This window comes from Schistocerca americana, chromosome 7 (assembly GCF_021461395.2).
Source record: "Schistocerca americana isolate TAMUIC-IGC-003095 chromosome 7, iqSchAmer2.1, whole genome shotgun sequence".
In the NCBI taxonomy this organism is placed as follows: Eukaryota; Metazoa; Arthropoda; class Insecta; order Orthoptera; family Acrididae; genus Schistocerca; species Schistocerca americana.
Window position 1 is genome coordinate 313460521 of NC_060125.1, and position 27431 is coordinate 313487951.

At 42.5% G+C, this 27431-nt stretch overlaps 1 protein-coding gene across 1 annotated transcript in view; it reads right to left on the reverse strand.

Annotated features, from left to right (window-relative positions):
- The window catches only part of LOC124622901 (myrosinase 1-like), a 35584-nt gene extending 8385 nt beyond the window's left edge, over window positions 1–27199 (reverse strand). The window contains exons 1-6 of the mRNA XM_047148690.1: window positions 27040–27199; window positions 21641–21774; window positions 9451–9585; window positions 9235–9357; window positions 4299–4482; window positions 1212–1289 (exon numbers count right to left, since the gene is read on the reverse strand). Of these exons, the coding sequence (XP_047004646.1) occupies window positions 1212–1289; window positions 4299–4482; window positions 9235–9357; window positions 9451–9585; window positions 21641–21774; window positions 27040–27199 (814 nt within the window). The remainder of the gene's footprint in view (window positions 1–1211; window positions 1290–4298; window positions 4483–9234; window positions 9358–9450; window positions 9586–21640; window positions 21775–27039) is intronic.
- Between the last annotated feature and the right edge of the window lie 232 nt (window positions 27200–27431).

Sequence of the window (27431 nt, forward strand, 5' to 3'; positions counted from 1 at the left end):
CACATGTAGCGGAGCTAGATACCTAAGTGAAGCTTCAAAGTGACAATTTAGTTATCAGTAGGCGAAGCCAACAAATGTCAGAACGAAATAAAGTTTGTGGTAACAGATTTATTTGTAGCATTGCCCGAGGTTTACTTTCATCATTGGCAACATTTGCGCCACATTTAATACACAACATTATGAGAACATGTGAATTATTGTTGGTTTAGGCACTTCTAAACCCCGATTTGATGCCACTGTATCAAACATTTGCTTCGTATATGAACGACTTGTCTCTATAAATTTCTAAAATTGTTAGATACATTCAGTCGTGGTGGTGTAGTGGTTAAGACACTACTCGAGTTCCACAGGACGATGGTTCAAAGTCCCGTCTAGCCATTTATCTTTATACACGCAAATTATATTTTCCATTCAGATATAGATTTTCCATGATTTACCTATGTTGACTAAGGAAAATGCTGGGATGGATCAATTGAAAGCGACTCTTCCGATTTCTTATACTACGTGTCTCCTTTCCGAATCTCTACGTTGACTCTAATGGCTTCTTTGTTGATGAGGTGTTGAACCAGACTATTTTCATTCATTTGTTTCAATTTTCAGATCCTCCCAACAGCGATAAGTTATTTTACAAACTTGAAATCCTTAACGTTGCTGTCGTTTGAAATCGTGAGAACAGCAATGTCGATAAGTAACTGCATTCAGTTCGACGGATCCTATGTTTTGTGTCCAAGATAACGAATCAGGTTCAAAAACTGTAGATGTCATTTTTAAATGGAAACGAAAAATCGCAATATTTTAAGGATATGTAGAATCTAGCATTATTGTATGGGTACAAACGTTCACAAAACTCGTATTTAGGTTTATGATGGCTGTTAAGTTATGGGTATAAGTCCTGTAAACAATGTTGACAAAGTCATTCATTGGGTAGCAGTTCGTCTTTATTGTTCCTGATAACAATTTTTTTTTCTTATCCCTCAGAGCATTGTCCCATATTGAATGAAAGACAGGCTTAAGTAACAGTTATTCAGATTTAGCTACCAATTAACTTTGAGTGGCTCTATAGTTACGTGGTGTAATGGTGTATCGAGTTAACGAGAGCCTTCCATCTCCCTCTAAGTGAGCTAAACATTCTTCTTGTAATACCTTATAGTAATGCTGTTGTGAATAAAGGTTATAAGATCTCCTGGTACTTACGTAGAATTGCATCTTGCGTTCTGCTGCCTCTATGTCCGCTGCAGAGTCGGTGGCAGGTTCGTACCACATATTGTTAATTGTGATGCCGACCTTCCCTGTAACAAGATATATGCATGTCAGTTACACACACTGTACGATAGCTGAGAGTAATGATACATGAGACACTAACAAGTGGACAACCATTTAAAGTAAACAGAAAGCATTGTTTCCATACCTTACAGTTTCGACGACTGGAAATTTGTGTGGCTCCGAAACCAGAAATAGGGTGGCAAAACTAACTGAAATAAATGAATATTCCCACGATTTATCCAGAGGAAGTCGAAGATGGTTTCAGAGTCATTCAGAAACTTCGGGGTAAATATTTTTGAATTCTGTCGCTGCATACAAAACAATACTTGTCACCATCTCTAACAGTAATTGTTACGTGAATTCTCTGCTCAGCTGCTTGTTTATCAGCAAAAATTGGCCTATCGTCACAGAGCACACATTATTAATGGTGGGCTATACTCAATATGTATCTTACGGAATTGAAGACGAAATGAACAGTGTGGCGTTTGGGAAAAGATTTTGTGAAATTTACGCGTGCTATATGTCAGATGAAAGTTAATTCGGTAAGTTTGTAAGAAAAATACATATAATTCTTGCGTATTTGGAAAATCAAACGGAAAAATGCCAGTGTGATAGTACTGGGACATTCTTAATTACCCTGGTAAACTTCATTGCTTTCTTTCTTTTTGCTATTGTGAGACTCTAGTTTATAGAAGAGCTCATGCTCAGGAAAAATAATTCTAATTGTGGACAAACCAATAATTACCAGCCCATTCCAAATACTTGTTTTCCATTCCCCATTTTAGTATTTACTGTTTGCGAATTGCCACACATTGCAGATGTTATCCTTAATGCCTTTCGTCACAGGTTTTCGGTACGCTATACTTTGCTAACATCATAATGCATCTCTAAACAGAAGAAGTAACTCCCTGAAGACTGGCATAATCACTTGCAAAGGCATAATAAATTTGCACTGAAACAGTGATTAGTGGAAGAAGTAGCGCCATTATTATACAGATACTGAGTCCGGCACAGTATACAAAATTAGAACTAATGACGCAGATTTCCAAACGTGCAGTATTCTTTATGGATGGTGCAGTACATACGTTAACTGCGTTTGCACCTATCTCCATCGGCTGATTCGTATAATGTCTGATTAAAAGTATCTGGTCATCCCCATGTAATGTGGAACTCACTGCTAGACGTCATGAGAGATGGATCCATCAGGATAAGAGGAGTCGAGGAGTACTGTGTTCAGAGCAGTAACAGCAGAATAGGTAGGACAGAAGAACTCAGTGATTTCAGACATTGGCTAGTCACTGGATGTCACATGAGCTACAGATCCGTCAGGGACAGTTCAACCTTTCTAAAGCTGCCCAAGTGGACTGTTAGGATTGTCATTGTGAAGTGGATTCGCGAAGGAACAAACTCACTGAAACCAAGACCAGGCAGACCTCTCGTACTGTCGTAAAGGGACGCGGGGCATAGCAGAAGGTAACTAAAAAAATCGCATGAAATCAGCGGAAGGAGTCAGTCTTCTTCTTTCTTGGCTCTATAGCTCATGATGAGCCTTGGCCTCTTCTACAATTTCCTTCCATTTCTCTGGGTCCTTTGCCAATGCTCCCCAGTAGTACAGTAGTCAAGTAACTCGTCACAAAGCACACATTTCGATAGTCAGTGGTAAGTGATGCATGATGTAGCCTAAAGGGCAACGCCACTTCGCAGTAGATGACCGGTAGCGAGTTATATGGAGCTATGAATCACACTATACAATGTGGCAATCCGATGGAAGGGTTTGGGTTTAGGGACTGCCTGGAAAAGTTATCTGCCAGCAAGTGTAGTGCCAACAACGAAGAACAGAGGAGTGAGCGTTGTGGTATCAGATGTTTTTCGCAGGTAGACTGTGGTTCTCTTATTGCTCTTAAGAAACGCTAAACGCGGAAGGATATGAACATATTTTGGAGAATTGTGTATTACGTAAAGTAGAGGAACACTTCGGAGACTATGGCTGTCTGCATCAGCATGATAATCCGTCCTTTCATAAAACAGCATCTGTTAGACAATGGTTCGTGGACAGTAACATTTCTGAAGTGGAGTGGCCTACTCAGAATCACGACTTAAATCCAACGGAATGAATCTGGGATGAGTTATCACGGTGACTATGCACCAGATCCCAGCGTGCAACATCCCTGCCGTATCTGGTTTCGGCTTTATCTTCAGAAATTCAACTACCTCATAGAAAATGTCACCAATAGAGTTCAAACCGTCATAATGGCGAAGTGGTGACACAGCTTATATCAATGCCCTCGAACAGGTGTCCAGATACTTTTGATCAGATAGTGTAGTTAGTGACGTAGCAGTCTAAATCAGCGGTTTCGGTTTATGTGTGCAGACTATCTAGTTCACGAAAGTGCTTTTGAGTTTCAATGTGAGATATGAGGGGATCCTAAAGAAATTAAAATGAAATTGTGTCTTAGAAAGAGCCCTATTATTTACTAGGATATAAGTTTACTAATTCTCTGTAAGAGTATTACATTCAATAACATTTATTATCGAGATAGAATGGGGAAACAATGCAGGAGTATCGTTTATAGCGATCGTGAGAGGAAGGTTGGGAAGCGTATGGGGGCATACAGACAGTGATTTTTCAATAGCTCCGCAGGCAAACAGAATAGAATAGGAATACGCTAATACTGAAGTGAGTACGCGCACCTATGCATTGTAAAATCACATGCATGCGTGTATATATTTGTGGATGATGTGACTTACAAGCAACGTACTGCGGATGTGAAGTGAGTGTCAAAGGCAAATTATAGTCTTTGGGTCTTATTATGTAAATGGGACGAACTCTACCTGCCAAAACCAGTAGACATCACCTGTCGAGGTCCCACACTATATGTCTTGTGTTAAGTGAGACTTACGATTCCAACAAACACGCCTACTTATAATGATTTCAGGACTTCATATATATATTCTCCAATGGTCCTACATCAAATTTGGATACCCTGCCTCGCCAACCCTAGCACCAGCCATGGTGGCGGGTGGTGAGTGTTTACCTTTCTGGGTCTCTCGGTACTTCTCGTCGTATAGGTGGTAGGCGCCGGCGTGTGCCATGAGCAGGGTGTACGCCGCCATGTAGTCTCCCACACCTGACGAGTTGATGCCTGGGGCGATCATGTAGCCTCCAGAGTAGCCTGAGACGAAACTGGCCGGCTCGTTGAACGTCTGCCACCACTTCACCTGCTCACAAAACACGACGTTGGTGTATCCTTCGTTTCAATAACTTACTTCATTACAGATCTAATCACTCGAGTTACATATTAGAGTGATAAATGTTTAATATTGTCAGAATAAATGGAGCTGAGAGACACCATAGCAAATATAATAATACGGGGAGACTCTGAGACATGGTCATATGTAGACGATAGTGAGGTTATAATACAGCAGAGGAGGAGGCCATCTGTCAAGATAGGCTCCGTTGGGCTCAGCAATAAGCAGGATATACCCCATGCAGCAAAAAAAGCGCAGAGGATTATGGCTGAACATCCCGTCAATTCCAGGCCAAGCACAATCTCGAATCGGGGAAGGAAATCGACCATGTAATTTTAAAGCAACCATCTGTGCTGCTGCTTAATCAGTTTAGGGAAACAATGGACAACCTAAATTTGGAAGGCCAGACAGGATTTAAGCTAAAAGTAATAACATTTACTCGAGGATTTAGCACCAAAGTAGTCCTAAAGCGTTACTATCTCTAGCTGTGAGCTGTGCCATACTATCTAATCACTAAACCACTAAAATGCCTACGGTTGAGTTCGATGAAGAACTAAGAATCTCTATCGATAACGTATTCTGTGAACAAAGAGACTGCACTATAATCTTATGTAAAATTAAATATTTAAAAGTAGTTACCAAATTGGGTTAGATTAGGTAAAACTAAACCAATGTCAAGGTTTCGAGTCTCATAATAATCTGATAATTAGTTTCTTCAAATATCCTTGTCCTGTTCGACATTTTAAAAGCGTGTAGTATTAAACTTAGAAAGTTGTATTTTAAGAATTAGGTTCAATTGGTTATAAAAACGTTCTGTAGAGATTCTCATTGAGCCACTTCTTTTACTTTTGAATTATACCATTTTTTTCGGAATCTTATTAATGCATTATACTTACGTTCTAGGTTCTACTTTTGGATGTAGTTCCAGTTTATCATAAAATTATTAAGTAAAAACCAATTTCCGCGCCAAAAACTGTACAAACGAGTTAGATTGAGTTATCCTACTAAGTTCGACACAAAGTTACAATGGCAGCACTATGTTTGAGGTAAGTGACCCGTGGTTTGGGGGTGCTGAATAGCTCTCGGCCCAGATGCGCCGCTGTCGACACCGTCATGCGTCGTTTCGTTTGTAACGGCCGCCGACTGTTTGCCCCTCACATGTCGCATGTTGGCATTGTTGCTGCGACGGACACCTCAGTCCGTAGAGCCCACCGAACTGATCCATCCCGACGTTACTTACTACCCTGCTACTCGTCGTAACGCCACCGTGTGGGTCAAAGGTATGGCGGTGTCATACTTTTTTAGTGAGGGTATGCAGAGTTGTTAGATTCTGGCACCATTTAACGAGCAGTTATACGGTTTTTGCGGCGCAAGGCGCCGTATTGTTCGCGCTTTGCGAATTACATGGGGTCGGTGTTTCCGCATCTGCCAGACCACTGGAGTGTACCGGTTGTGAGAAGAGATCGACGATATAGTACATGATGGACTGATGAGATACAGCAATGGAAATTGTAGTGTGTCTAACCCTCTCTGAACGAGAAGACGACGTAGACATTCCAACGTATGGCTGCTGTGGACATCCGCGGAAGAAGATTAAACAAACAAAGTAAAACAAATAAAAAAGATAAAAGTTAAATCAGTAAAATATCAAAGTATTCTACCCTTTCTTTTATTCTTTTTTCTTTTCTTTTTTTACCAAAACGATCACAGACGTATTTCGTTTTTGTTCGTGGTCGGTACCTGAAGTGGTGGTGAACTTCCGTCCTAGTTAGCTTTTAGGGTGAAGGTGGCGGTGGCTCTAGCTGTTGCTTTTGCTTGTAGGATGGATAGGTTTTTGGGGATAGTAGGTGTGCTTGGAGCCAACGCCTGAAGTCTAAGAGGCACAGGAAAAAAAATATAAAAAATAAAAAAAGATTGCGCCAAAAAATTAAAAAAGGGGGTAGCGTCTTTGATTACTAATCAGAACGTTACGGTCCCGGGTTCGAACCTCACCACCCGTTAAATTTTGAATGAAAAATATCAGCAATGTCAGCCGAAGACTTAGGTGTAAGACGTTGTCCTAACTCTGCCAACGACCTTGTCAAAGAGTGAGGCGGAGCCTTTAGAGGATCAGGACACATTTGCCCTTGAGATGGGAAACTGCCCCTAAAAGCAGAAGAGTCAGTAATGATCAATGGCATGAGGAAGCAGAAGGCAATGGAAACCACTGCATTAAAGACGTATACTATGTATACAAAGGACATATGGTCTGTAACTGAAAGTGTCATGATGAGCTCTCCTTTGGTAAAACATTCCGGACTAGTCCACCATTCGGATCTATGGCAGAGGGCTGCCAAGGGGGAGCCGGTCATGTGAAAAAGATCGAATAACCAACGAAAAGAAAAGTTCTACGAACCGGGGCGTGGAATGTCAGAAGTTTAAATGTGGCAGCAATATTAGAAAATCTGAAAAGGGAAATTGTGTCTCACTCTAGATATAGTCGGGGTCAGTGAAGTGAAATGGAAATAAGGCAAGGATATCTGGTCAAATGAGTATAGGGCAATATCAAGAGCAATAGAAAATGTCATAACGGAAGTAGGATTCGTAATGAATAGGATGGTAGGACAGAGAGTGGGTTACTGTGAAGTTTAGTGATTGGGTTGCTCTCATCAGAATCGACAGAAAATCAACACCGACGACGATGGTTCAAGTATACGTGCCTACGTCGCAAGCCGAAGATGAAGGGATAGAGAAAGTATATTAGGATATTCAACGGGTAATACAGCACGTTAAGGGTGATGAAACTCTAACAGTCGCGGCAGATTGCAATGCAGTTGTAGGGGAAATTGTAGAAGAATGTGGGCTTGGTGCTTGGAATGAGTGTGGTAAAAGACTGAGTTCTGTAATAAATTGCAGCTAGTAATAGCGAATACTCTGCTCAAGAATCACAAGAGGAGGAGGTATACTTGAAAAAGGCCGGGAGATATGGGAAGATTTCAGTTAGATTACATTTTGGGCAGGCAGAGATTCGGAAATCAGATACTGGACTATAAGGCGTACCCACAAGCAGGTACAGACTCAGCTCACAATGTAATAATGGTGTTGAATAGGTTTAAATTTAAGAGACTAGTCAGGAAGAATCAATGCGCAGAGACGCGGGATACGTAAGTACTAAGGAATGAAGGGATATGCTTGTAGTTCTCTGAGGGTATACACACTGCGATAAAGGATATCTCAGCTGGAAAGAGAAACATGGGAGCAAAGAAGGTAACAGCGAAGAAACGATGGGTAACAGAAGAAATACTTCAGCTGATGGATAAAACAAGAATATACAAAAACGCTCAGTGAAATTCAGGAATACATAAATACAAGTTACTTAGGAATGAAATAAATAGGAAGTGCAGGGAAGCTAAGCGCTGTCGGGCTTGGATAGCACTTGGATGGGCCGCTGTAAGGGTCTGCCGAGTGCTGTTGGCGGGCGGGGTACGTTCAGCTCTTGTGAGGCCAACTGAGGAGCTACTTATCTCAGCTGCACTATGGTGGGAAAAGGAAACGACAACCGAGCCGATCAACGTCCTTTGTGGCATCAGTCTGAAATGATTTAGAGGAAGCAATGGAATCAGAGTGACGTTATGGGGACTGAAGTGCATTTCTTCCTCTACCTCAAAACATTAATGGCAACACGCATGACGTACGCAGAAATCTTTCCAGACAGAGGAGAGAGACTCAAAAATTCTCAGTTTTTTGAAAGAAAGTAAGCTGGTGAATTTCGAGACGTTTTACGGCACAAAAACTAAGTTTTATATATGATACAAAGAAATAACTATCACAGTGAGTCAATGGTTTTCCACTCACTTCTAGTAGTGTATAAAAATTCTGTTACGAACAAGATCTCTGTAGACCAGATTCGTGGTAGAATGAGCGAGGGGGGTGGGGGGTGGGGGGGGGAAGCATCTTCTTCCTCTTTGCCTTCCCCCTTGCGAATGACTATGATAACGCGTCACATCCCTCTTCAACTTTGTAGAGAGGAATTTATGAAGACAAGTAGCCGGCCGGTGTGGCCGTGCGGTTCTAGGCGCTTCAGTCTGGAACCGCGTGCCCGCTACGGTCGCAGGTTCGAATCCTGCCTCGGGTATGGATGTGTGTGATGTCCTTAGGTTAGTTAGGTTTAAGTAGTTCTAAGTTCTAGGGGACTGATGACCACAGATGTTAAGTCCCATAGTGCTCAGAGCCATTTGTACCATTTGAAGACAAGTGAAGGAGTATTATAGTCTGACCTACCGTCTACTGGGAAGTCATAATAGACAGGGCAAAAGGTCGGATTAGTACTAGGCGAGCAAATAAAGCAGCCTTGCCTGGAGTCGGATAGTGAGGATAGTGACCTCGAGGAAAGAATAAGGCGAATAGGAACTGAACAGAAAAACATTGATCGTCTCTACATCTGGCGTCAGAATAACTGCTGATTATGTGGACCAGTTATTTAAGATCTTATGTAATGTACTGGAAAATATTTTACTATATTCTCAGTCGAATGCTCGGAGCTTGCATTCTTCGTACTGTTCGTTTATTCTATGACAAGACAGAATCATTTCTATTAAACTATGAACCCCTAGCCTTGAACAAAAAATTGTTGATGCAAATGCCTTTCCCACTACATTTCAGTTATTAACTCCAGCGTAAGTTTGAATATGAGTATCAAAGCGTAGTATTAGTGTACCTCCAGAACACTCTTTTGTCGCTTACCCTGTCGCCATAGTTGTCGTAGAGCACTCTGGCGTACTCGACAAAGTAGTCCGCCAGCCTGGGGTTGGGCCACCCCCCGATGTCTTGCAATGTCTGCGGCAAGTCCCAGTGGAACATCGTCACCTGCAACAAACATATACAACACCGTATGGCGTCACTTTTGATTAGTGCTCCAATGTCAAGGAACGGAAGCCGGATCACTGAGGTTGCTCTTACCACTGGAGTGATGCCGTTGGCAATGAGGCCGTCGATGACCTTGTTGTAGTAGTCGATTCCCTCCGGATTGATGTTGTTGACGTCTCCAGTGGGGAGAACCCTGGGCCACGATATGGAAAAGCGGTATGCGTCCACCTGGCACACAAAAATAATGCTCTCAGCATCGCTTAAAACGTCGACTCAAATCTGATTTTGTCCCTACAGATATTTCACGAACATCAACGATATGAAAACATTAAAAAAATAAAATTTCTGCCTGTATCAAGTTATAGCGTCTAACTCATATACATTTCATTTCTAGAACAAGTCGATCAGTAAGCTACATAGAAGTCAAAACCACACTGCAATGAAGGTAAGTTTTTAAGGCCGGAGGAAGGAAACGGGGCCGGCCGAAGTGGCCGTGCCGTTAAAGGCGCTGCAGTCTGGAACCGCAAGCCCGCTACGGTCGCAGGTTCGAATCCTGCCTCGGGCATGGATGTTTGTGATGTCCTTAGGTTAGTTAGGTTTAACTAGTTCTAAGTTCTAGGGGACTAATGACCTCAGCAGTTGAGTCCCATAGTGCTCAGAGCCATTTGAACCGTTTGAAGGAAACGGAAAACCACCTTCAATAGGACGATGCCTGGTGTTGCACTGCGGAAAGCTGTTATCATCAACGAAGATTCTCTCTCCATGTATCCAAGCAGACTTCTTGTACACCAATATAACATTATCTACCGTTCTGTGACCCACATTATTGATTCCAGCCCGTCCTTGCTTCTTTCTATAAACTCCTCATTATTTCTTGCTTTTATTTAGTCTCCATTCCTCTTTCTTCAGCTTCGCATTTCCTTTGACGCTATTGCTCTGTTTATCACATCAATTAAATGCAGTTGCGTATTGTTGCCATGGCTATTGCTTGTACCGAGTTGCCGTTGGCGGATATAATTGCTGCGCTATTATAATGTAGTTCTTGCTATTTTAATGTGACTTACAATTAGACATATTATGAAATCCATTATAATCACCGTTATCATTATTTTTATTTCCATTATTATTCGTGTTTTTGAAATGTATGGAGCACTATTTCAGATACTGTATTCAGTGTTTATAAGGAGAACTTAAGAAGGGATGCTTGAATGACAGTAAGCGATGGCCTAAAAACTACATACTTGGCAGCGAAAGTAAGTTCATAAATAAAATAAGCGCTCTCGAGACAAAATAGACAAAATTTTAAGAAAATTATGGCCCAGTCAGATTGTAGCATTCTGAAACGCACGAGTACTGCTTAACAGACTTAACTGAAGCTTCTCTTGCTCAGAGTGTGAAATAAGGATTAACCGTGAAATTATGTAAGTGATTATCGTAGTATACAATAAATATGTTTAAATGTAATAGAAATATTTAAACGGTTACGTATAATCGATTTGATTTATAGTTTCAAGCATTTTATAAAAACACCTTCAAGCATTTTGAGCTTTTCCACTTCGTACTATAAGGTCTACGTCCAGTTCTAGCTATTGTACAACAAATTATTTTATAAATTATTCCCTTTAAGAAGAAGTTCATTAACTGTTTTCTCCGTCTCTGCTTAGCAGAGCATAATATAGTATCATAAAGTAACACTTTGCCCAAATTTTGCAACCATTATTCGTATTTACTTGTTCACTAAACAGCTTTTGACTCTCAGGCGACAGCTGTCACATCGCATTTTATTAATTGTTGTGATATTCAGTTGTCACCGGATGATATGTTCAAATGTGTGTGAAATATTATCGGAATTAAGTGCTAAGGTCATCAGTTCCTTAGCTTACACACTACTTAACCTAAATTATCCTAAGGACAAACACACACACCCATGCCCGAGGGAGGACTCGAACCTCCGCCGGGACCAGCCGCACAGTCCATGACTGCAGCGCCCCAGACCGCTCGGCTAATCCCGCGCGGCTCACCGGATGATAGGATAGGATGCAGAATAGGGATTAGTGATTAAGTAAAGTACAGTAAATCAGTAAAGATTCTCCTTCTCTATTAGTAAACACGACAAAAACCTCGATTCCTTCAAGAATCAGCTTCTACTAATACTACGACACCGTGCAATGGCAACAGTCAACCATGAGAGAACGTATCAGCTCTATTAGATACTAAAATTGAGTACTGCTCTTACAAAAACACACCGTCCAATAACTGCAGTAAAAGATCCAATACCTTACAACTTCACTGTATTCTTGGTGAGTATATTTCGATATTAAGCGTGTAAGCGAGAAAAAGTCTAGAAAAGGCGTGAAATTTTTTTTAAAGTTTGTTGGAAGTTGCAAAGTTCTCTCGTCATCAAACACTAGTTAAATATAGTAGGGGCAATTTGCACTCCGTTTTACGCAAAAGCAAGTTTTTCGCGTACGTCATTGTTTACAACGTCATATCTTCTGATATATGTGCTGTACAATTATATGATTTCCAGGTACATTCAGTGATATACTTTGATACTGTGTGCAAAATGTGTTGCGAACAGTGTTAGTAGTTAAGTAATAACAAATTAAAGCGTCATGCTTGATGCCGGAAGTTTTAATGCATGAACAGCGAAAATGTAGTAAGCGAAAAACTTTTTTCGTTTCACATTTTGTGGAAGGGTGTCTGTGAAAAAATATTTCGTGAGAGTTTGAAGATCTACATCCACATGATTACTCTGCAATTCCCATTTAAGTGCTTGGCAGAGGGTTCATCGAACAACAATCATACTGTCTCCCTACCATTCCACTCCCGAACAGCGCGCGGGAAAACGAACACCTGAACCTTTCTGTTCGAGCTCTGATTTCTCTTATTTTATTTTGATGATCATTCCTACCTATGTAGTTTGGGCTCAACAAAGTATTTTCGCATTCGGAAGAGAAAGTTGGTGACTGAAATTTCGTAAATAGATCTCGCCGCGACGAAAAACGTCTTTGCTTTAATGACTTCCATCCCAACTCGCGTATCATATCTGCCACACTCTCTCCCCTATTACGTGATAATACAAAACGAGCTGCCTTTTTTGCACCCTTTCTATGTCCTTCGTCAATCCCACCTGGTAAGGATCCCACACCGCGCAGCAATATTCTAACAGAGGACGAACGAGTGTAGTGTAAGCTGTCTCTTTAGTGGACTTGTTGCATCTTCTAAGTGTCCTGCCAATGAAACGCAACCTTTCGCTCGCTTTCCCCACAATATTATCTATGTGATCTTTCCAACTGAAGTTGTTCGTAATTTTTACACCCAGGTACTTAGTTGAATTGACAGCCTTGAGAATTGTACTATTTATCGAGTAATCGAATTCCAACGAATTTCTTTTGGAACTCATGTGGATCACCTCAAACTTTTCGTTATTTAGCGTCAACTGCCACCTGCCACACCATACAGCAATCTTTTCTAAATCGCTTTGCAACTGATACTGGTCTTCGGACGGCCTTGCTAGTTGGTAAATTACAGCATCATCTGCGAACAACCTAAGAAAACTGCTCAGATACGTTTTTGTAAATCACTAAGGGCTTTCATTCTCAAATACTAGATGAATAAAATCTGGTTATTTGCGCCCTGTGTGTTACGGTGTCTGCAAGTCACACCAAGTGCGTGCCAGAGGATTCATCGAATCACCTTCGCACTAATTTTCTGTTATTCCACTCTTGAACAGCGCGAGCAAAAAAGAACGTCTGTATCTTCCCGTGCGAGCTCTCACTTCTCTCATTTTATTATGATGATGATTTTTCGCTGTGTAGGTCACCGACAACAAAATATTTTCGCAGCCGGAGGAGAGAGTTCGTGACTAAAATTTCGTGAGAAGATCCCACCGCAACGAGAAAAGTCTTTGTTTTAATAATTTCCACCTCAAGTCCTGTATCACGTCCGTGACACTCTCTCCCCTATTTCTCGATGGTACAAAACGTGCTGCTCTTCACTGAACTCTGTCGATGTATCTCGTTAATCCCATCTGCTAAGATCCCATACGGCGAAGCAGTACTCCAAGAGGACGGACAAACGTAGTGTAGGTAGTCTCCTTAGTAGATATGTTCCATCTTCTAAGTCTTCTGCAAATAAATAGGAGTCTTTGGTTCGCTTTCCCCACAACATTTTCTATGCGTTCTTTCCAATTTCAATTATTCGTAATTACAATTCCCAGGTATTTAGTTGAATTAATGGCCTTTAGATTTGATTGATTTATCATGTAACCAAAGTTTAACGGATTCCGTATAGCACTCATGTGGATGACCTCACACTTTTCATTATTTCGGGTCACTTGCCAATTTTAACACTATGCAGATATCTTATCTAAACCTTATTGTAATTAGTTTTGATCTGATGACTTTACTAGACGATAAACGACACCATCATCTGTGAACAAGCTAGGACGGCTTCTCAGATTGTCTCCTAAATCGATTACTTAGATGAGGAACAGTAGAGGGTGTGACGTCTCTGGGCAAGAAATTAAATACATGCAAGAAACATTTATCTTTGTTCTTATATTTCATTTCTGTAATAACATTTATCGATTATGTGGATTCTGTATAAAAGAAATAATAATTTTCCATTTTTATATTTGTATAATATTATGTATGTCAATTTTTCAAATAATGTATGTGGTCGGCGAGTGTGGAAACCGATACAGACAATGATAATTAAAAATATAACAAAGAAATATACACTCCTGGAAATGGAAAAAAGAACACATTGACACCGGTGTGTCAGACCCACCATACTTGCTCCGGACACTGCGAGAGGGCTGTACAAGCAATGATCACACGCACGGCACAGCGGACACACCAGGAACCGCGGTGTTGGCCGTCGAATGGCGCTAGCTGCGCAGCATTTGTGCACCGCCGCCGTCAGTGTCAGCCAGTTTGCCGTGGCATACGGAGCTCCATCGCAGTCTTTAACACTGGTAGCATGCCGCGACAGCGTGGACGTGAACCGTATGTGCAGTTGACGGACTTTGAGCGAGGGCGTATAGTGGGCATGCGGGAGGCCGGGTGGACGTACCGCCGAATTGCTCAACACGTGGGGCGTGAGGTCTCCACAGTACATCGATGTTGTCGCCAGTGGTCGGCGGAAGGTGCACGTGCCCGTCGACCTGGGACCGGACCGCAGCGACGCACGGATGCACGCCAAGACCGTAGGATCCTACGCAGTGCCGTAGGGGACCACACCGCCACTTCCCAGCAAATTAGGGACACTGTTGCTCCTGGGGTATCGGCGAGGACCATTCGCAACCGTCTCCATGAAGCTGGGCTACGCTCCCGCACACCGTTAGGCCGTCTTCCGCTCACGCCCCAACATCGTGCAGCCCGCCTCCAGTGGTGTCGCGACAGGCGTGAATGGAGGGACGAATGGAGACGTGTCGTCTTCAGCGATGAGAGTCGCTTCTGCCTTGGTGCCAATGATGGTCGCATGCGTGTTTGGCGCCGTGCAGGTGAGCGCCACAATCAGGACTGCATACGACCGAGGCACACAGGGCCAACACCCAGCATCATGGTGTGGGGAGCGATCTCCTACACTGGCCGTACACCACTGGTTATCGTCGAGGGGACACTGAATAGTGCACGGTACATCCAAACCGTCATCGAACCCATCGTTCTACCATTCCTAGACCGGCAAGGGAACTTGCTGTTCCAACAGGACAATGCACGTCCGCATGTATCCCGTGCCACCCAACGTGCTCTAGAAGGTGTAAGTCAACTACCCTGGCCAGCAAGATCTCCGGATCTGTCCCCCATTGAGCATGTTTGGGACTGGATGAAGCGTCGTCTCACGCGGTCTGCACGTCCAGCACGAACGCTGGTCCAACTGAGACGCCAGGTGGAAATGGCATGGCAAGCCGTTCCACAGGACTACATCCAGCATCTCTACGATCGTCTCCATGGGAGAATAGCAGCCTGCATTGCTGCGAAAGGTGGATATACACTGTACTAGTGCCGACATTGTGCATGCTCTGTTGCCTGTGTCTATGTGCCTGTGGTTCTGTCAGTGTGATCATGTGATGTATCTGACCCCAGGAATGTGTCAATAAAGTTTCCCCTTCCTGGGGCAATGAATTCACGGTGTTCTTATTTCAATTTCCAGGAGTATATACATATATATATATATATATATATTAGCATATTAAATTGCTCATAAATAACGGTGGCTTAGACATTACTCTCGCTGTCTTCTCGTAGCCGTGAATGTTGTAAGAGCCTGTGATGCTCTCTCGATCGCTTGGTTCACTTTTATTTGTTTTTTGATCGAGAAAGACACCATTGGGCACTGATGTATAAAAAAAGTGTGTACTTTCAATTTTATGTTAATTCTGAATATAGAAATTGTTAAAAATACTTGTAATAATTTGTAGCTCGCTTGCCCAGTATTTCATCCCACATTTTTAGCCCTTTTCAGTGAATTTAGCATTTTTTGTGACCCAGTGCTGCGTCACGATCGCGGGAGCCACTGCCGCGGCAAATTCAAACTATAATTGAATGAAAGCAGTTTTCCCGCAACCAATCGTGCAGGTAATTGTACATAAAATTATTTCTCTTCAGCTTCCCGGAGACCACAGAGGAGAATTGTGGCTTTTATTATGTCATTTTCAGAGAGAAGTTGCAGCATTAGAAAATTGCAGCGAAATGCAGGAAGATCTGCAGCGGAAAGGCACTTGGTGTAGGGCCGGTTTTGGTGGCCGAGCGGTTCTAGGCGCTACAGTCTGGTGCCGCGCTACCGCTACGGTCGCAGGTTCGAATCCTGCCTCGGGCATGGATGTGTGTGATGTCCTTAGGTTAGTTAGGTTTAAGTAGTTCTAAGTTCTAGGTGACTGATGACCTCAGAAGTTAAGTCCCATAGTGCTCAGAGCAATTTGAACTTGGTGTAGGGAGTGGCAACTAACCCTTAACATAGAGAAATGTAATGTATTGTGAAAACATAGAAAGAAGGATCCTTTATTGCATGCTTATATGAGAGCGGAACAAACACTGGTAGCAGTTACTTCTGTAAAATATCTGGGAGTATGCGTACGGAACGATTTGAAGTGGAATGATCATATAAATTTAATTGTTGGTAAGGCGGGTGCCAGATTGAGGTTCATTGGGAGAGTCCTCAGAAAATGTAGTCCATCAACAAAGGAGGTGGCTTACAAAACACTCGTTCGACCTATACTTAAGTATTGCTCATCAGTGTGGGATCGGTACGAGGTCGGGTTGACAGAGGAGATATAGAAGATCCAAAGAAGAGCGGCGCGTTTCGTCACAGGGTTATTTGGTAAGCGTGATAGCGTTACGGAGATGTTTAGCAAACTCAAGTGGCAGACTCTGCATGAGAGGCGCTCTGCATCGCGGTGTAGCTTGCTGTCCAGGTTTCGAGAGGGTGCGTTTCTGGATGAGGTATCGAATATATTGCTTCCCCCTACTTATACCTCCCGAGGAGATCACGAATGTAAAATTAGAGAGATTCGAGCGCGCACGGAGGCTTTCCGGCAGTCGTTCTTCCCGCGAACCGTACGCGACTGGAACAGGAAAGGGAGGTAATGACAGTGGCACGTAAAGTGCCCTCCGCCACACACCGTTGGGTTGCTTGCGGAGTATAAATGTAGATGTAGATGGACATGGACAACTGTTAGTACCATATTAGTGACGTAAATAATTTACGTTAATCAGAAAGTTAAAGCTTTACTTGTATGAGATCAAGGACTGCTGCCTTGAAATCTGGTCTGTCTGATAAGATTAAAATCATTTCCAATTTTAGTTTCATGCTCTCGCGGCAATCAATAGTGTTTAAATATTAAAAAACCTACTGCAACTTTTATGGGTGACAAACAATGCATAATGTAACTTCTGTGCGTGTAATATGAGTAATTTTCAGTGCATTTCAGAGACTAAAGTAGAGAAAGACATGTTTAATTTCGTAATCAGTTACAGTAATGATACAGTGTTTCATTTCTAACAAGCCAGATCAGAGTTATGAGAATATAGTTTCGAAAATTAACTATCATGCATTCACAGCAGGAAATATGTTAGTGTTGTGCGTATCCCCGCATAATAGGTCAGAGTGCACAAAGTTAAACTTTTAACTACAGAAATCGGTAGTTAGAACTGCAGTTTGTGTTTGCAGCGATAATCAACATTTGGTTTACTTAAAGTGATATGCAATATAAACCGTATTATAGCCAAAGATCATAAAATTTCAATCCATGATTCTAGTACTACCAAACAAATGAATAGCATTCTTTTACATTCAACCAAACTGTATATAAAATCAAAGTGCACGGGGTTACGTAACAAGGGCCTATGACACTACCTTTGGGAACGCTAGAAATCGCTTCTGTTTTACTCGATGACTATCCGTCAGTTACTGCGAACTCTGACTTCTCTGACAGGGAATCACGAATCCAGTCTCATAACTGAGACGATATTCCGTAAGCACACAATTTGATTATAAGCCACTTGTGGAATATGGTGTCAAAAGCCTTCTGGAAATCTATAAATACGGAATCAATTTCAAATCCGTTGTCGATTCCACTCGACACTTTGTATGGTAAAGAGCTAGTTGTGTTTCACAAGAACGATGTTTTCTATATTCGTGTTGACTTGGTGTCAATCGACCGTTTTCTTCGAGGTAATTCATAATGTTCAAACACAATATATGTTCGAATCCTGCATCGGCATGGATGTGTGTGATGTCCTTAGGTTAGTTAGGTTTAAGTAGATCTAAGTTCTAGGGGACTGATGACCACAGATGTTAAGTCCCATAGTGCTCAGAGCCATTTGAACCATTTTGAACAATATATGTTCCAAAATCCTGCTGCATATCGACGTTAAACATACGGGCCTGTTATTTAGTAGATTATTCCTACTGCCTTTTTTGGATATTGATGCGATTTGCGCAACTTTCCATTCTTTACGGATGGATCAATCGTCGCGCGGGCGGTTGTATATGATTGTGAAGTATGGAGCTATCGCATCAGCACGCCCGTAATTACTTCGTGTTCGTTGTTGAATGGATTTCGAGAGGCTGTAATAGTTGTCTAACTGTATTAAGCTTTCAATATGAGATTATACGTCAATTTTAAAATTCGGTCGATAGTTATATGAAGTACTGAAAGTCAAATTTTTGATGCCCTGGAAGCCGTTAGATAGGCAACCTACAACTAGAATCGTGCCCTTGGTTAGTCTTTTAGTAATATACAGGGTGGTGAGAAACAGTATGGAAAGCTTGTAAGGGTGTTGCAGGGTAGGCTGTGCTGAGAATTACCGTAATTGTTAAGAAAAAAATTCGGTACGTTCCGCCGTTTGCGAGTTAACTAGCATTAAAATTAGCGAACCGGCCGTTGTGTGCGTAAATTCAAGCGGACCGTCAGACACAGTTACTGTCAGTTTTTCCCGTAGCATAGATGACAGCGCACGAGACTGTTCAGCCTTTGTCTCGGGTTCGATCCTGACCACCGTCCCATGTCCAGTTTTTGTATAGCTCTCGGTTTTAGGAAACCAAACGAAGAACACGTTTGAAGACACCATCTCTGGTGGGCCGTTTGACTTTGCTTGCGCAACGTCCTAATTGGCTAACATCAGTGCTAATTAGTTCGGAGACGATGTAAGCGGTCAAATGTTCTTATAAACAATTATTTTTCAGCACAACCTAACCTGCAAACCCTTGCAAGTTTTTCTGACTGTTTCTGACCTCCCTGTATAATATGGACACTAGTATAGCTTCACTATCAAAAGAATTTTCGTGAAGATTAATAACCGCGTTGGACTGAGGCGGAACCCGCCGCTTTATCCCTGATGAGAACTCTGCTCCACTAGCTGAGCTATTCGATCGGGATTGCTGAATTGACGCAAAGCCTTGCTCTCTAATTACTCATCTCGTGCTTCTGCGACACATCTGCTAACCTTTCTACATTTACTGGCCAGAAGTATGTGGCAGAGAATTGCAGATTTTCTGTTAAGGAATGGTGTTATGGTGCGAGTCGGCAACCATTATGTTCCGAGGAGCCAAATGTTACTTCCTCGCTGCTAATGATAAATGACTGGAAGGTGGCCAAAGGATCTGTCGCCTTAGGAATCTGGACATGCAAACAGCACATTATTTGACAAAAGTGCGCTTTAGATAAATACAATGAAGAGCCAAGGAAACTGGTACACCTGCCTAATATCGTGTTGGGCCCCCGCGAGAAAGCAGGAGTGCCGCAACACGACGTGGGATGGACTCGACTAATGTGTGAAGTAGTGCTAGAGGGAATTGTCACCATGAATCCTGCAGGGCTGTCCATAAACCCGTAAGAGTTCGAGGGGGTGGAGATCTCTTCTGAACAGAACGTTGCAAGGCATTCCAGATATGCCCAATAATTTCGTGCCTGGGGAATTTAGTGGCCAGCGGGAGTGTTTAAACTCAGAAGAGTGTTCCTGGAGCCATTCTCTAGCAACTCTGGACATGTGGGGTGTCGCATTGTCCTGCTGGAACTGCCCAAGTCCATCGGAATGCATAATGGACATGAATGGATGAAGGTGATTAGACAGGACGCTTACGTACGCGTCACGTGTCAAGAGTCGTATCTAGACTTATCAAGGGTCCCATATAACTCCAATTGCACAGCCCCACACAATTACAGAGCCTCCAACAGCTTGAACAGTCCCCAGCTGACATGCAGGGGTCCATGGATTCATGAGGTTGTCTTCACACCCGTACACGTCCATCCGTTCTATGCAATTTGAAACGAGACTCGTCCGACCAGGCAACATGTTTCCAGTTGACGGGCCCAGGAGAGGCGTAAAGCTTTGTGTCGTGCAGTTATCAAAAGTACACGAGTGGCCCTTCGGCTCCGAAGGCCCATATCAATGATTTTTCGTTGAATGGTTCGCACGCTGACACTTGTTGATGGCCCAGCATTAAAATCTGCAGCAATTGCAGGAGGGTTGCACTTCTGCCACGTGAAACGAGTCTCCTCAGTTGTCGTTGATTCCGTTCTTGCAGAATCTTTTTCCGGCCACAGTGATGTCGGAGATTTGATGTTTTACCGGATTCCTGATATTCACGGTACACTCGTGGAATGGTCGTACGGGAAAATCCCCACTTCATGGCTACCTCGGAGAAGCTGTGTTCCATCGCTCGTGTGCCGACTGTAACACCACGTTCAAAATCACTTAAATCTTGATTACCTACAATTGTAGCAGCCGTTACCGATCTAACAACTGGGCGAACCACTTATTGTCTTACACATGCGTTGCCGACTGCAGAGCCGTATTCTGCCTCTTTAAATATCTCCGTATTTGATTACGCATGCCTAGACAAGTTTCTTTGGCGCTTCAGTGTATACTTTACTGAACCAGTGCGAAACACTGCTACACTGTTTACAACTTGCGGCAGCCGTGGCTAGCTATTAAGCAGAGTCCCAGACATGGGTGTGCATCTATGTATACTGATAAGTTTGCAGGTAGAGCTAATTATCAACAAGACGGTGTAAGGTACAGCACCAAATAGCGACTAGAAGCAAACTCGACGAGAAGCAATCTTGTCTTAGAAGTCTGGTGCGTAAGTGCCTGCCGCTTATAAGACCGTTTTAGCGGTCTTCATTGGTCGGCGGGCTGAATGTTCTTCATTGGTGGAGATGTTCAAAGCATCGCTCTCGGCGCCGGCCGAGATCTTCGAGGCACCAGCTCCGGCAGTATCGATGAGCTACGATACTACAGATAACATCAGAGCGCAATGATTCATTCATCAAATTATAATTGACCGATGAACTGACATCGTGGATAATGTCTCCAGAAAGTTTGTTCGTTTTCAGATGAGAGAGAAATTTCTCATATACAGTACGTAAACTGGCTTGATGCTCGACAGGGGCTTCCAGTCCTTTTCCTTTCCTTGATTAGTGCATACATAGATTGCCATCAATTACGACAAATAGTGATATCCATTGAATCGTTTAGTATTTTCACACTTAGTATGACAAATAACTAGTCCCTTCACTGCTATCAAAAGCTACAAGCTGAATAATTTTCCTAATTTTTAGTTTATCCACAAAATATAGATTAATGATTGAAATTTTTAAGAGTGTACTACAAGCATAGGCTTCTGACAGACTATTATTAACTTTGAAAATTTGACGCTTTTGTCTGGATATCAGTAAATAATGCATCAGAAATCAGATCACACTTAAAATATATTCAGGTTTTCTAATCACTACTTCTGTTATAAAGCGAATACTAGTGCAAACAGCACTCACATTCATATCCTTGGCGAGCTGTATGTCTATCTCGTACTTGTGGTAGGAGTCACACGCCACGTCGCCATTGCTGCCATCGGTGGTGATGTTGGGAATTGTGTGGAACATGCGGTCGAAAATGCCCTCACCCTTGCCTGCAACACAGATTGACGATTAGATGATGTAATGATGTACTTAAAAATTATTGCGTTAGCGAAAAATTCAAGCAGATAGGTCATATTACATAAATGGCATATCTAATATTCTTGTAGAGTGTTCTAAAGATTTTGAAAGGGTTTAAAATCCGGGAACTAGGTGTGCCAGTCCTGTTGCGTGATTGTTCCCGAATGTTCCTCACGTCAAGTAACACGTGTCTCAGCCCAACAGAAGCGGCAATCGACATCGTGGGTGACAGATCGGCTGTTGTTAAAATCCTCCCTAAAATGGAAAAATGGCAGATCAGGGATACAGTTCCGCGTAACCGTTCTGCTTCTGGGAGTATGTCACCTGAGAAAGAGGACCCACGAAAATAGAACATTGCAGCGCCTCTTTAAGCTTGCAGCATTAGTGTGCAATCATCTCGGAGAGCTTTCTGGGGGTTTGCAGCAAACTCAACGCCGCGAGTCCTTCAGATGTAGAGAGAAGCGGTATACAATTTGTAAGAAAAGAAGTTTCTTGTCTTTCAAATGTCATCGTTAACGTTGCTCTTTTGGAACCAGACAGTTTTGTGGCGAAAAGAGGAAATGTCTTCAGTAGAACCCAAAATATCGGTGCGAAGAAATTTCGCCTCGAATGTTTCTTTCGTTTACTTTAAATGCGAACATTTTAGGTTAGGCTTTACCGTGACTGTTATTGACGTTAAATGAAACAACTCGTTTACTGTTACCAGTCACTGCTTATTTATCTCCACGACGCGTTTGAAAGTTTTAAACCTCGATCATCAGGTGGATTTACATTTGTTAGTATGACATTTGTGTATGTGTCGTGTTACGATTTGTTGGAGGAACTTGTGGCCCTGTCTACAGTGAAACGACCCTGTGACCACTGCAGACAGAGCCGCAAGTTCCTCCAAAAAATCGTAACACGACACACACACAAATGTCACACTAACAAATGTAAATCCAACTGATGATGGAGATTTAAACCTTTGAAACGCGTCATGGAGATAAATAAACAGTGACAGGTAACAGTAAACTTGTTTCATTTAATGTTTCTTTCGTAACACATCGAAAAGGCCCTGTATCGGCTTTACGTAGCAATTTTTGCCACAGACCGAGAACGAGTTTCGTACCCAACCCGGAAAAAGTGCTAGATGTTCCTTTGCGTGGCGGTCTTCTTTCGGCTTTAATTCTTGATGCAAATTACTTCTGCATCGGCTCCTTTAACCACTGTCACTTATCCCATCAAACATCCAGACGATTGTCAGACTTGTTCCACACTTTGGCGAGTATGTTTAAGAGTTTCTGCATTCATCGCTGTTCCTGTGTGGTATCTTAGTTCATCTGTGCCTGTTGAAAGGGAAGCGCGTAAATGGTGCATTTTAAACCTCAGCAAAGAGGCAGTCACATATCTTGAGATCAGTCAAAGTAAACTTTTAGTTTCGTTGTGAAAGTTAAAATGCACCCGAAGTTTCTGTCTTCGTTGATATGGAAGATATAGTCACGTGAAAAAGGATGAATATTTTTGTAACACACTGTAGTGTATGATGATACGACAATTAAATTCACTACTTCCTCAAATTAAGGAAATTATTCCTTCTAACTTGTCCATTGAGTTGACCTTGCCCCAAGCCTATACTCAGCTAACAAAGCACTCGCCAAAGGACAGGGCCAGCACCTGGTATCCCGTCCGTGGTTATTCCGCTCACTTGTCTGCATTTGCACACTTGTCAAACAGTTTCCCCTGCTACACCTCGTTCTATACCATAAGTTGGTACATTAGCTGCAACAAGGACCACAAACACAACAAAAACACCAACGATGAAATTCTGGGGCACGGGCTGTCATTGGTTGGATGAAAATATCCCTCTATATTGTATTGAGTACTGAGTAGTTTCGTCTGTGTGGACATTTGCAAATGATCGCACAGAATTATCTATCAAATGGAGATACTTATTTTACAGTCGTAGCATTTACCAAGCCACACATTACTAAAGAAGACATAAGGGTTTGACTGGACTTAACAGCTGAAGATGTGACTCTACAGTATCAGATCAAAAGTGTCGGGACGGTAACATGGAGTGTGTCCATCCATCCCTTTCCGACTGCCTGAACTACGGTGGGGACATTTTTTCGATGAGGCGTCTGAATGTTTTAGGATGAATGGCAGCCCATTCTTTCTTAAGAGCCAACATCAGGAAAGATAGTGATGTTGGAACGAAGTAGACGTCCCAATTAACCCCAAAGGTGTTCCATTGGGATTTGGTCGGGATTCTGGGCAGGCAAGTCCATTTCAGGACTGTTACTGTCCACAAACCATTCCCTTATGGGTGCTACTTTATGAGAGTGTGACATGAAGATCATCGTCTCCAAACAGTTCCTCTGCTGTACGCAGTACACACTGCTGTGAATTGTGTTTATGTGCTTCTGCACTTTGGGTTCACTTGATGGCAGGTAACGTTCCCTGGGATATTGCCAAACACAAACAGTTTCATTGGATCGCCGCAGGGTACAGCGTAGTTCATAACTACAAATCAGTCGTTTCCAGTAGTACACTGTCTAATGATGTTGCTCTTTGCACCACGCCAAGCGTCACTTCACAAACTTGAGAAATGTCCGGCTTACGAGCAGTTCTTGACCACTGTACCCCATTCTTTTTTACTCCGATCGCACAGGCTTGTGCTAGCTGAACCGCTATTAGCACTTTGGACTCACGAGTGATTCCTTGCGCTGATTTAATGCGATTTCCTGCAGAGGCCCGTTGCAGTGCTCGACGGTTCGTATTCATCAGTGCATGAAGTCTGTCTGGTGCTGGTTTAGCTGTGGTTATTCCTTCACGTTTCCACTTCACAGTCACATCACGAACGGCCAACGTGGTAACCTTTAGAAAAGTCGAAACGTCGTTTATGTATTTGTCAGTCAAGTGACATCCAGTGGCTGGTCTGTGTTCGAAGTCATTGTCGTCCCCTGATAGACCCATTCTGCTGGTAATCCTTCTCTGCCGACAGCACAGTACGTGCCGCCTCCTTGGATAATGGCAGGTCCTTTCTCGTTGTATTTAGTGGCCGGTTCCGCATTACGTAGATTTGTTCGGACAATTTTAATCAGATAGTGTCAGTGTCATTCAGAACATCGACTGTAGTTTTCTCCTTCGCCTAAATTATAAATATACCGAGCGAGGTGGCCGAGTGGTTAGCATACTGCATTCGTATTGCAGTGGGCGACAGATTCAAATCCTGCCTCAGCCTCAGCCGACTGACTATATATCGCAGTCGAGTTCGAATGAAAAGCACGCACTGGAAACACTACAATGTCCGTCTAGTTATCAAAAACTTGTACCCGATAGATGTGGAACACTTAGGCTTCTCCAAGTTACAGCCTCATAAACGTGTATTTTTAAATAAATATCTGGTGTATGTATCAACAGCAAATTACCTCAATTGTGTTGTTGTTGTGGTCTTCAGTCCTGAGACTGGTTTGATGCAGCTCTCCATACTACTCTATCCTGTGCAAGCTTCTTCATCTCCCAGTACCTACTGCAGCCTACATCCTTCTGAATCTGCTTACTGTATTCATCTCGTGGTCTCCCTCTACGATTTTTACCCCCCACGCTGCCCTCCAGTACCAAATTGGTGATCCCTTGATGCCTCAGAACATGTCATACCAACAGATCCCTTCTTCTAGTCAATTTGTGCCACAAACTCCTCTTCTCCCCAATTCTATTCAATACCTCTAATCTTCAGCATTCTTCTGTAGCACCACATTTCGAAAGCTTCTATTCTCTTCTTGTCTAAACTATTTATCGTACATGTTTCACTTCCATACATGGCTACACTCCCTACAAATACTTTCAGAAACGACTTCCTGACACTTCGACCATCATCAGTTATTTTGCTCCCCAAATAGCAAAACTCCTTTACTACTTTAAGTGTCTCATTTACTAATCTAATTCCCTTAGCATCACCCGATTTAATTCGACTACATTCCATTATTCTCGTTTTGCTTTTGTTGATGTTCATCTTATAACCTCCTTTCAAGACACTATCCATTCCGTTAAACTGCTCTTCCAAGTCCTTTGCTGTCTCTGACAGAATTACAATGTCATCGGCAGACCTCAAAATTTTTATTTCTTCTCCATGGATTTTAGTACCTACTTCGAACTTTTCTTTTGTTTCCTTTACTGCTTGCTCAATATACAGATTGAATATCATTGGGGAGAGGCTACAACCCTGTCTCACTCCCTTCCCAACCACTGCTTCATTTTCATGCCTCTCGACTCTTATAACTGCCATCTGGTTTCTGTACAAATAGCCTTTCGCTCCCTGTATTTTACCCCTGCCACCTTCAGAATTTGAAAGAGAGTATTCCAGTCAACATTGTCAAAAGCTTTCTCTAAGTCTACAAATGCTAGAAACGTAGGTTTGCCTTTCCTTAATCTTTCTTCTAAGATACGTCGTAGCGTCAGTATTGCCTCACGTGTTCCAACATTTCTACGGAATCCAAACTGATCTTCCCCGAGGTCAGCTTCTACCAGTTTTTCCATTAGTCTGTAAAGAATTCGCGTTAGTATTTTACAGCTGTGACTTATTAAACTGATACTTCGGTAATTTTCACATCTGTCAACACCTGCTTTCTTTGGGATTGGAATTACTATATTCTTCTTGAAGTCTGAGGGGATTTCGCCTGTCTCATACATCTTGCTCACCAGATGGAACAGTTTCGTTAGGCCTGGCTCTCCCAAAGCTGTCAGTAGTTCTAATGGAATGTTGTCTACTCCCGGGGTCTTGTTTCGACTTAGCTCTTTCAATGCCGTGTCAAACTCTTCACACAGTATCACATCTCCCATTTCATCTTCATCTACCTTCTCTTCCATTTCCATAATATTGTCCTCAATAACATCGCCCCTGTGTAGACCCTCCATATACTTCTTCCACCTTTCTGCTTTCCCTTCTTTGCTTAGAACTGGGTTTCCATTGTACAAGCTCAAAAACAACAGTTTTGTATATGAAAAATATCATAGCTGGAGTTGTAGAAGTCACCGCTCTCCTCATGAAGAAATTAATCTAAACCGATATTTCCTATTTATGAATTTAGCATTACTTGGGCAATGAAAAGGTTCGACTAAGAATTGTTATTGCTGTCACGAATCTTAGAAGAGAATGATCTTCCAGTGCATTTCTATTCTTTAACATATAAAAGAAAGTTTAATATTAATCACAGGCGGTATTAGTGTTTCAGATTTCGGAGTAAAAGACTTCTTACCGCCTTCATTCCAGGCCCCTTCCACCTGGTAAGACGCGGTGGCAGCTGCGAAGATGAAGTCGTCAGGGAATTTGTTGGCAGGTTCTGCAGCTCCAGATATTCCCGGGCGACCCAGGACACTGGCTGCCAGAAGCAGGAGCAAGCACACAGATGACCACATGTTTAGCGTTCCCATCTGCTTGTGCGTCTGCCTTTTTATACTCTGTACCTCTGGTTAATCTAGCTACAAGGTTTCCTTAGAGTGAGACTTTGGCACGCATTGCCAATTAAAGGCTCAAGGCAATTGTTCTGATGGGCGTGGGTGTCACCCGCGCATCGTCTTATTTTCTGTCCGTCATTGTGTCACGAGATGCATGTTTGATGAGCTCGAGATTTAATGCGAATGTAAGTAA